Genomic DNA, 12,013 nt, shown 5'->3' with positions numbered 1-12,013 from the left:
AAACACATTATAAATTGTGGTTTTATGGGGGCTTGTGTACGATTTCTTTGCCGAGTGCTTTTGTTTACCCAGTTTACCTTCTGTATTGAACAAGGAAAAACGCGCCATATATACTAACTTCAACTACCAAAGTGAAAATTATTGTGCCAAATTACAAATATAAGATAAAAAGTGGAAGAAAACGTACCCTATTCGAAATAGGTTCAGGCAGAAGCTTGGTGATGTAGAGACGGCTCGCAGGACTACTGCTGTAGCTGACAAGCCAACTGTTGACTCGCCCTTCACGCATGCTTGCTTAGACATAAAATACTTCCGCAGTATCTATGTGGAATTACTAAACAATCCATGTCTTCTGGCCATGGATGCAGACCAACAACATATTGAGAAACTGAAAAGCTGAAGGATATATCCAGGTATGTTTGACTCCTTTTTCAATTTTTGATATGAAATACACATTCCATTTTTTAACACTGGTTTTGATCTGCTATAAAAATAGAAGCATCCTCATGACAATAAACAATGCTCACCTCGCCACAGTGGCCTGAACAAGATAAGTCTCCTGTACGTATTGTTGCACTGTGAGAGGCAGAAGTAATGGAGGCATCACTTCAAGCTCAGTCCTCTCAGTCTACCTATCTTTTCATGTCCATTCTCGAGTTCTTGTTTGTGTCTGAGAACGAGACATCGGCAGAGCAAAGCCTTCAAGCGGCCACATAACGCTGCTTCGAGAAATCAGCCGGCACACGAAAAACAGAGGCTTGCTCTTGAAAACTGTCTGCCTTTGAAGGATCTTTATTCTCCGCTCCCCAGCTGCCAGAGATGTGTGTAACGGCTTAGACATACAATGGGCGCACCGCGGGTATTTGTCCACTGAGAGTCAGGCCCAGTAACTGAAAAGAGGGGCACACGTACCCAGGAAGCACCTAATTAATTGACAAGCAGATATGTCTGAATTTATAATCATCAAACAGACTTCATTTTGTTCCCCCACCACCATCCTCGCCAACCCATCTTCCCAGGCGACTTACTTAAGAGACTTATCTTATAAATACAGCCCTAATCAAAATAAATGACTAAAAGCTCTCAGGGAGTTGAAGGCTATACACATTTACATCAGAGGAACTGATGCAATTTAAATAGCCGCCTGTGCACCGACTTAAGGTTCAAATCGCAAAGAATCCTAACTTATGTAATACTTTTCAGTGTTGTTGTTTTTTTTTTTGTTGTTGCTCAGTTTGGCAGACCTATATTCATGACAGCCAAGTGGGAGAGACACAGCCTCCTTCTATGTGTGTGTTATGTTGAATTCCCTCAGCAGCATGCTCAGTTGGAGAATGTGTCATATTGTACATGAATATTTTTAATATTTAATGTGTCACATGCTTTTTGTCCGTTTGAATGCACTTATGACGTGTGCGTTCTCTACATTTGTGTATATCTGTGTGCTACACGTGACTTCCTACATATCTACTCCTCCGCATTCTTCCCCCTCATTTCTTACAAAATGTAGCAGTGACTGATTTTAACAGCCAGCAGCTTACAGACTCTGTTATAGCCGGTCAGTGATGTCTAGCTAAGGTGAAACCTGAAGACCAATGGATCATCCCGTTTCCCAATCAGCCACAGTTTTGATGGATATGTTACTGCCACAAAGCCTGATACAACAGATTGCTCATACTGTGAAGCCACATCTCTCTATAAAAGTCCAACAGCTCTGTTCATCTAAACAGAAGCGGCCACAGATATTTAACAGCTGTACTAAAGTAAAATCTGGGGGGGGGGGCTGCGGCGCTCACGACGCAACCCGGTATCTCTGTAGAGTTTAATGGCAAATGTGGCAGCAAGACAATGTTTGCCGAGCTCCCAGAATCTCCTCCGACTCGTGACACTGTTGCTAATGCAAACTGAACTTGACTGTGACATTTGTCAAAGCCTCCGCAGAGTTTAAGTTTTGGACAGGAGTGCAAGAGTGGAGGGTCGATGTGGACCCTGCGTAGACCAGTTCTCTTTGTCAGTGCCTTTCCAAGCAAGCCCTTATGATTCATACCTGCCAACTGAACAAGGCAACTGAAGTTACTTGAAAGATCCCCAGTCATTCTTAAAATAAAAAAATAAAAAAACGAAATCTAAATTGGCTGTTGGTAGGAGTGGGAATGCCCAACCATCCACCTCGACCTCCTCTCTGAGGTCCAGGTCACAACAAGAAGTGGCACAGCAAAACATCCTCACCAAAAAGGTGGTGCTGGAAGCTTAGTGACGTAGTAACTATTTGTGGGTCGTGTAATACAGCTACTATGACAGCTTCCTCCATTTTGGACTCTTGGATCATCTCTGCTCCCTCAAAGTTCAGCTTTGGCAGGCCAATGTTCAACTGGTCGACATTTGGGTGTCAAAGTTCACCAAAGTTGAACTCTTTATGGAATCACAGCACAAATCCCCTTCAGCTCAAAAAGTGATACACGGATTGCAGCGATTCCATCAAATGAACTGATTTTGGTCCAAAATACTGTATTGAGCTACCGTGAAAATAAGCAACACTGTTTTTGAACAATTTATGGGAAAATGCGCCACACACAAAGCACTTTGTCTTCTGTTTGCAGCTGTAATCTTGGAGAGGAGGTAGAGCTTCTCAACTTAGACATTTATCTACACATGGACAGACTTAACTTCCTGCCCCATTTGTTGCCTCATTTTTTCTGTATTCAGTATTTCTGCAAAACACTAGAATTGTTGGGCAAATAACAATGTTAAGTATGGTTTAAGAGCACTTAGTAATAACTGGGTAATATCAACAATTGATTTATCAACTTTTCCACTGTATTACATGTCATACTTATAATATAATAGACCAGTCATGCAGTATTTTAACAGTTTAATGACAACTTAATTCCGTTACCAATAACAAAAATCTGTGTTTTTCCATTCCGTTTAAGTTGGCCATGTTTGAGGATCTGATGCTGGCAGCATTTAAGAGTAGATCAAGGCAGCACAGACAGTGTGTGGTGGTGGAAGTATGCATATGCGTGCCCGAGAGACGACATGTGTGCTCTGTGAGAGGTAAAATAATGACAGGCGAGAACGGATGGCTGGTGACGCGGTGACGAGAAAAGCGCCACATATTTTAGGCCTCAGGCTGGGCAGCTGTGAGAAACTTCTCTCTTATCCCCCCTTCCCCTGGTCCCCCATCCACTCCTCCTCCTCCCCGGCACTGTTTAAACAGAGGACAAAGACGCCCTGAGTGGTTTTCCTTTTCCGATCCCATACATGGCTGCTGGAACTTTCCTCTTCTGTATCTCCAGCTCGCAGCGAGAGGAGTGACTGAGTGAGTCATGGTGGTTTTAACAAGTGAATCTTTTTGATTAATTTTAATGGCACTTCCTCACAAAATCTTCCACCAGGAGAAGATTTTCCTGTCTAGTATTACATGTTATCATGTTTTACTTTCACACATGAGTTGAGATTATGTTTGACACTGAAAAAGATCACAGCGGTAACTGCAGTTGCACATTTTGCACCTTTTACTCTATGAGTCACCCAGATAACCATGTTTAGACAGCACTGATACAGTCAAAAGGATACCTGTGCTGAAGTCTATGGCTAGCTGTTCGAGTGTGTGTGTAGGTGAGAGAGAGATGAGTATGTGTGTGATGCTGGTAAAACTACAGTCAACGGTAAATTCGTGAGACATATGGCAGATTTATATGTGACTAAGTTTGGTGAAAACACACAATTTTATGAAAATAAGGGACACACATGCACAAACACATCTTTTATACATCACTGGCACCCTCTGCTGCATCCTGGGACACCAGGAGTGAGAGCCAATTAAAGTTCTTTAATCTAGAAAAATGACTGCATTTCTCTTCATGTATGTATGCGTATTGGATGGCTACCAACGGGGGAGAACAAAATGGCAGCTTGCGTGTCGCCGTCGCACTTTCAGGTCACGCCAGTTGGCTTCCCCGATGTGCGACAGCGGTGAGATCCAGACAGAGCAGGAACAAGGAAAAGAAGGGGAGAACATGGCAGCTGAGGACTACCATTTCTACATCAAACGAATGTTGTCACAACAGAGCAACAGAGCCGCTCCTGTTAACTGTGACACCATTCAGCTGCTCGTCACACTGAGCAAGGCAAGGTGGAAACCTACTGTAAGTCAGGCAAGCACACTGTTTATTAAATAAGAGAGCGGGAGAGGAGGGATAGAGCGGTGATGCGGCGGCAGCGGCAGCAAAGTGAGCATGCTGTAGTGTTGTCAAATCTTGGTAAGCAGCATGGAAAGGCAGCATTTTCTCATCCCTCCATGAAATTGAATGTTGGGGAGGGAAATGAAGTGTGCCTTCCAATAACAGTAAAGGCAATCATTGCAGCTTGCACTTGAGAAATGTAATATTGAAAGGCTGGCGCTAGAGTTTGAGTGGCGCTGAAAGAAACAACAAAAGTGATTATTTAGTGGTATTATTTTATGGTTGATACAGCATATTTCTGTAATGTGCAGCTGAGTGAAGGCTGAGGTCAGCTTAAAAGGCAGAGGCAGGCAGAATCATCCTGTAGCATGGAAAAAGTCAATGATTTTTAAAGTCACTTGAAAATTTTAATAATTCAGTCATTAATGTGAACATCAAAGTTGGCAAAAGAAGCCCAGTTAAGTTTCTGTATGATCTTAAAAGGCGTGTAATAATATCATTAAGTGCTATAAATGTTGCAGTCTGTGCAAAAACAGATTTGTATCCGTATGTTGGCATTTTAACTAACAGTATCAGATGGATCGGCAGAAGTTCTGCAGTCATACTAAAATTTAAAGAAACAGCTAAATGGTCAGCAGCCAAACTCTCGCCTGAAAGAACGGTTGTCTGTGACAGAAGTAAAACGAGAGGGGGAAAAAGGAGAAGGAAAAAAGAGTGTCAGGAAGACAGACCAAAAAGAAGGGCTGTCTCCTAGCGGACGCCGGCGTACAGGCCTGTCAGTCGTCATCGCGTGCCACTCTCCCTGTCTGACACAGTGAAACTGAGGCAATGTACCCCATGAAATATTCACCAAAGTTGTCTTTGGAGGAGAGAATGAAGGGGAGGAAAAAAATGTGTTGCAATAGATAGATGGAGAGTCCCCCAAATGCTCTTGTTGTCAGGTTTGCTTAGGCCTCTTTACAAGAGGGGGTGGGGGGGTGACACAGAGACCAGCAGGCGGTCCATTAAATGTTCACACAAATGTACCCCTAACAGCGCGTCAGTCTCCACAGAACCCAATAAAAAATATTCTTCTAATTCTGCTGCACTCTCTAAATATCCAACTGGCATCTTGCCAGTACTGCTGACACTGGTGGTTCTTGCTTTTCCAAAAGGTTTTTAAGCGTAAAGACAATTCTTTGTTTTCATTGTTGCTGCTTGAGGTGAATGTGGCGTATTGTCACAACACTTGCAGTCAGCGCTTGCTATTGTGGGTAAATTATAGACAGTGGATTCATTGCTTTCAACCTTTGACATTTTGAAACGGAGCTGCTGTATATTTATCGCCGTTCTAACCAATGATATCTATTCGCAAATACCAGTCTAGACCAACTTTGAACCAAGCGAAGCCGAGTGTGACAATCTGCAATCTTTTTTGTGCTGATTGGAAAGAGGGAACAATTATGTATGTGTTCTTTCTTAATTCAAAACCCACAAATGCAAAAATCAAGGCAGAGGAAATGTGATAGGGATTTGTGTAGCAACCCAAATCCCAATCTCCTCAAATGTTATTTACTGTAACTAAGGCCAGAAGTAATCTGGCAACCCTTTGACAAGGCAAAGGAGGGGAGGTTAAAGTCATATGAAATTAGAGAAAAGACTGAATAATTAGCTCCTAATTAGGCTGTATGAGAGATGTGGTGATTCATTGGCAATGCTTGCTTTTGAAAGCACTGCCATGGCCATTGCATTTGTGATGGCCTCGGTTGCCGGGATGTGCGTAATGGAAGGGACGTAAGCATGGTGCACAGTGCGAAAAGGAAAAAGCGCCATTAGCTATCGGGCAAGGCACACAACACAATCAGACACAGTCCTTGTGTATGTGTGAAAAGGTCAAATCTGTCACCAGTCTTAATGTAGCACATTCTATAACACACTCTTTTCCTGATCTGGTTTTTTGATTTCAGGATGTCAAAAAATTCAAAGAATGCCCTAAGTGAATTGAACATGTGGCTGGAACATAAAAGATGTGACAGGGATGCTTGACAGGGAAGAACAAGGCAGCAAACTCAAATGCTTACGAGTGTCATACTGATGTTTAAGCGTCATATAGAAGCTGAAATGTCTCCTGCAGTCACAGACAGCTTAAGATTTCTTGATAAAACTGGCTATCACTTATCAGCACAAGCTGGTTTGTAGTTGTTTGGCATGTAATGATGAATAAATCAACTCCATCACACCAGTGGAAAGCTGTTAACATCAAGAATTTGCAATACCCTACAATCCAATAAAACTTTTCACAGAGAGATGATAAAATATCAGCAGAAGAAAGAAAACACAAGATGTACACAAGAAACATTAGTAAAAGTAACAACAGTGGTAGAGTAAAAGGCAGATGGCACACATCTTATCATACTCTCTACTGCATCAATCCTTTATACTGTTTCTATAAGAAATCTGAGTGCACTGAACAACCAGCCTGTCCTCCTCTACAAACGCAAGAGAGAGCTATTGTGTGCCACAAATGGCCACATTTACAAGTGAAATGACAGTTTGAAGGATGTCCTCAAACAACCAAGCTTTTCAATGCTTTTCAGCACCTATTTGCTCAAAAGCCATTGTCATTAATAAATGAAATATCTCATACGGTCATATTTGGACACCTCTGTCCACTCAGAGGCAAGACACCTTTTCATATGTAGTTATTTCACTTCTGATCTTTATGTTCCGATCTCTCATCTTGCCTTTTCTTGTTTCTGCTGCTTAACCGTAAGTCTTAAAGGGAAATCCACGTTGCAACGTTCTTTTGTGTTTTAGATGTCACTTGTTCATCTTACAGAACAGGTGCACTTAACATATCAGTCCCCAATGACTCTACTTCTAGTGTGAATTTCACGTTAGTCCTGATTTGTGGAACAACCTTAAAGAACAGTCTAAGGCTTGGTATCAAAACCGCAATAGTTTTTAGGCAACAACAAAAAGAGTTAAAAGGTGTTTACATTCCCAAAACTAAGGTATGAAAAGAAAGGGCAGACTCTTCTAAAAGGTTCTAAAACAAACAACAGCAATTCTGCAGTTTGGATGATTTGCCCTTTCATTTTTAAGACTTCCTTGTCAGAGAAGAGAGCATCACAGTAATCAACCCTGTTAACAATGAAAGCATTTACGTGCAACAGAAAAGGGATAACTCCTTCAATAATTCTATGTAAAAAAAAAAAATAATAATAATAATAGTTTTTGTTCATTTGTTTTGTAGAGTTTTGGTGACGTGAGCATCATAATTGAGACCATATTTATTTCAGTGGTGTTTTCATGAAAAGACTGGGGACAGGAGTTTGCCTAATAATTCACATTCTCTGATGGGCGGATGGTGAAATCTAATCTGAACCCCAATGTTTTTTGTCTATGGAAATGACGAGCTTCTTATCGGCAGAGTGGGTTATTTGAGCAGATCCTCGCTGTGGCTTAGCGAAGGGACTCAATCGCTGCTGCCCAGCGATAGGCCTCACTTTCGTCCTCTCCCTCTCTCATCTTTTTATCTGGAGGAACGGAAATGAAAGGATGGTATCTCTCCACGTCCTCAGTTCAGGAGATGGAGAGAGGCACGGACATTTTCTTTTAGGCCTTAGCTGTCAGATGAAAACATGCGGTTTATTTTTTATAAACCTGTGCTCGGGATGAAAAGTCGGCAGTTTAGGGACCTTAAATTAACACAGACTCCAGAAAGAAAGGTATTATGAGGTTATTTGTGTTGTGGCTGACAAGGCAGGATAGAACCATGAGATAAATCTAATCACGCTCTGGTAACTAGAAGAACATCACTGTGTCAAAACACCAGCGGCTACATTTACAACTCTGGAGTAATCTGGCTTTTGCACATTTCAGTTGAAGGAATACAATAATTCCTAATTTTGTGCTTATCGTCTGGGTTTTCTCTTGCCTCTACATTGTTCCTGGAGGTTATTGCATAGTCAGTGAAGATATCACTGCTTTATTTTCCTATGTGCATCTATCTAACCATTGTTAGGATGGTGTCAGTGGAAAGGTGTTGAGTACGGATCAAAGCAAAATGACACAGAGAGGGAAAGGTTTGAGAAAATATGAATCTCCTAAAGTCCACAGCCATGCTACTGGCTCTGTGAGGCTGTATTAGGTACAGTGGCGCTTTAAGCTAAATGGTATAATGTTCAATGTTCCGCTAAATACCAGCACTTAACACAAAGTATAGCTGAGGTTGGTGGAAGTTAGTTTTGCAGGTTTTTTTGACTTAGATGAAGAGACATTTCACTCAATACCACAAATATCCACCTCACGGAGGTGCTAGAGGAAATGTCAAGGGTCATCAAAGTCATTGGGTTACATCGTCTGGGGACCATGAATGTCTGAACCAAATTGAATGGCAATCCATCCAATAATTGTCGAGACATTTCAGTCTGGAGCAAAATGGTAGACTGACCAACCAACCGACAGACTGACGCTGGCATCTAAGAGCCAGGTGGCTAGCATGGCTGAAAATATATTCAAATTAGTACAATTAAAAACAGTGACATGAAGGTTTATGGATGACACCCCTGCACATTTGTGGAGAAGTATGTTCCAGCATTCACAAAACCCACAAGTAATCACTGCATAATGTCACCAAGATTCCAGCACCTCCTACTTTTCACTGTGTTTCTGGTGTAAACGGGGAGTGAATGAAGAATGTAGTTAGCTAGAAAGAAAAAGAGAAGTGGGTGGTGAAAATGAGGAATGATGGAGCTCACCTTGACACTGTCTCCTTTTGTCAGGATGTCCCAGAGTGTGTGTTGAAACTTGGTGAGGTCCATGTGATGGCCTCCTCCCAACAATGCCTGGGGGGTAAGAAGTAAGAGTCAAATACTTTTTAATCGAAACATGATAAACACTGTAACTGAACAGTTGAATACAATTAGTTTCATAGTCAAACACCATACAAACGCATGTGCAAACACAGTATATAAATCAAACATCTCCTCAAAGGCGCACATATTCAGACACGTATCTTACGATGCACAAAAGCTCGCAATCTCGCATCTATTGCAGACTGGCTGCTGGCCCCACAGGTATGGCCTTATAAAAAGTGCATTACATAACTGATAATAAACTGCACATCATTCGTCTCCCATTCAGCTCACCTCCCAATAATCCCCGTTGCCATATCTGCTTATCTATTCAAGTCACTCTCTCATTAAATCAGCTTTTACAGCCAAACGGAAGAAGTTTACTGCTTATAGAAGTCAAATACCATTAATCACAGGGAAGGCAGTAGTTATACAGATATACTGCATGTGTTAATTCACCGGAGGACAAACACATCATTCCTCCGATCTGAATAAACTAAAAAAAGTTGACAAGCGAATTAATCTGCTGCCTTTTGCCAGCTGAAATGGAAGTCAGTGAGGCGGCGCATACCAGCGGATGCCCATCAGTCACAGGACATTGTGCAAGGGCCTGAAAAAGCTGAACGCGATGCTGTTGCACATTGGTAGGTAAAGGATGGGGACGGAGGGGTGGAAGGTGGTGCAGCTTTCAGTGTTTATTCATCTGAAACAGTGTCCCCTGGAAGCCATTTTGGCAGCGATGTATCACAGCAGGCACTGACCTTTAGACACTATGCACAATTAAGCTAAGCTAATAAACACATCTGTGGATCTGGACGTTTGCACTGGAAGGCAGGTGCTGTGAATCACCTTGGACGTGAGCGGCGGAAAGTTCTTTTGTGTGCTTGGGTAGTCTTTTCAAAGCCAAATTGAAATGTGTTTGTTTGAAACGCATACACAATATGCTTTGTGCGCTGAGAGGAAATGGGCTGAGTGCAAGTTTTGTTTAAGGCTGAAGTTCACTGTTTGTTGTGCAGTATTCAGTCTTCATTATTTGTTATTGGTGACATGCTCTTTGTATCTTGAGCTCGACCTTTGTTTAGGAATATGCAAAATTATGGTTCGATTCTGTAGAACTGAAACAATTAGTCGATTAATCCATTAGTCAATCGACAGATAATCTGCATCAATCTTTATCATCAATTAATCATTCAAGTAATTTAACAACATTTAAATCATGTTAGATTATTCTAAATGAAAATCTTGACTGTTGGTCAAACAAAACAAAGACATTTGAAGATGTCACCATGGGTTTCAGAACTTGTGATGGGCATTTTTCACTATTTTCTGACATTTCATAAACTAAACAATTAATGTCAAAAGCAATTGGCAGATTAATCAATAAAAATAATCCCTGCACTGCAGTTTGCTATATTCTGTTCAGTTTAGCAGCTGCCACAAATTCAACATAAAAGACGACTGGGGAAGTAATATGAAACTTTTCCACTCCCTCTGTGTACAACTGTAATGAGCTTCAACCTTGTCCATGTAAATTTACTGAAACAAAACTAAATCTGGCGAACAACAAGGGAACAAGGTGTTGTTTGCAGACTAAAACGCTACAGTTGTGGGTGACGAAAAGAAAAGTGAAAAGTTCCTTCAGAATTGTCAGATCCCCATCCATACTGTACTGTTATCTAAATTCTTGTGGTTAAATTGCACATTAAGTATGTATCACTTCTATGTACGGTACAGTTAGTCTGCAAACTGTATCTGAACTGCAATTTCTGAGAGATTTGACTCCCCTTATGTGAAAAGTTACCCACAGTTCCGACAAATAAGCCCTGCAGTTGATTTAGTCAAACTAACACGAGGGCTGATAAAACAGTATGCAAAGATATTGCCTTACAGAGGCAGAGGGAAGAGAGGAAAGATCAAATAACATTGTTACATACCGTGTTATGTTATTTGATAGATCCAGCTAGTCCCAGAAGCACAGTTCTGCAAATACCACTTATATCCACCTGGCAGGAGAATATTGGGTTTCTAGTCGGAGTTATGAAATGCATCAACTTGCAAATATGTGGAAACAGCACAAACAAAAAGATGAGACATTTATTACCATGAACCCACACAACCCAAAATATTACCACTCCCACACAGTATTAAAGCCTATACAGCATGTGTGCGCATACTGGATGTACACATGCATGAGCAGAAAGTCACATGTAATAACAGCTGCCAGCTACATATGTCAGTTTGCCTCATCTAAGCATCTCTGTCACTCAATTTGGGCTTTTATCCTTTGCTCAGTCAAGTACCCAGCCACAAATACAGAAACACAGCATGTTTAGATAGAAAAGTACTCGCTGGTGATCCACTTTCAGGCCCTTTGACAGACGAGGCCGGAAACATCGACCAAAATAATGGAAGTCAGATGCAGATTTCCCAAGGTAGCAAGAACACTGGTCGTCTTAGCCAATACTGAATGGTACATACAATCCCCCGAGTCCAAAGGTCCAATTTGAAGCCCCGATGGTTTTCATGGAAACCTTCCCATGTAATTTCAGCTAAGACCATTCTGGAACAAGTGAGACTCGAATCTCAAGTTTAATTTGGTGATCAGAGATTATTCAGGCAAACCTGGAGCGATTGCCGAGTGAAGTGGAGTGAAAACTATATTTCGGGCTATAAATAAGAAATAACCATAGTCATGTGAAAGATAAAGGTAACGTCCCACATTTGCAGCAAATATTAGCAGTTTGTCAATAAAACAAGAAAGGAGAAGGGGAATCAAGGGAACATGACACCATAATAACTGAGGGGAGATATGGCAGACTATTTGCTGACAATTTATTAAAATGTAACTGGTACAAGTGAGCTTTTAACAAACTAAATGCATGTTTACAGCAATTGTGACTTAAGCATCAATTGATACATCCCTGAAGCTGATAAGCCACATAATAATCTTGCAATGTAGCAGCCTGATTAGGCCACCTGAGGCAAAGT

General features: G+C 41.4%; 1 protein-coding gene across 1 annotated transcript in view; it reads right to left on the bottom strand.

Moving 5' to 3' along the window:
- LOC139305617 (glucosidase 2 subunit beta-like) overlaps positions 1 to 12,013 on the bottom strand; it is a 107,658-nt gene that overhangs the window by 63,834 nt on the left and 31,811 nt on the right. The window contains exon 9 of the mRNA XM_070929514.1: positions 8,930 to 9,016. Within this exon, the coding sequence (XP_070785615.1) occupies positions 8,930 to 9,016 (87 nt within the window). The remainder of the gene's footprint in view (positions 1 to 8,929; positions 9,017 to 12,013) is intronic.

This window comes from Enoplosus armatus, chromosome 23, assembly GCF_043641665.1.
Source record: "Enoplosus armatus isolate fEnoArm2 chromosome 23, fEnoArm2.hap1, whole genome shotgun sequence".
NCBI lineage: Eukaryota > Metazoa > Chordata > Actinopteri > Centrarchiformes > Enoplosidae > Enoplosus > Enoplosus armatus.
Note: the sequence above shows the minus strand (reverse complement) of the source record. Positions and strands in the feature narration are given on the sequence as shown.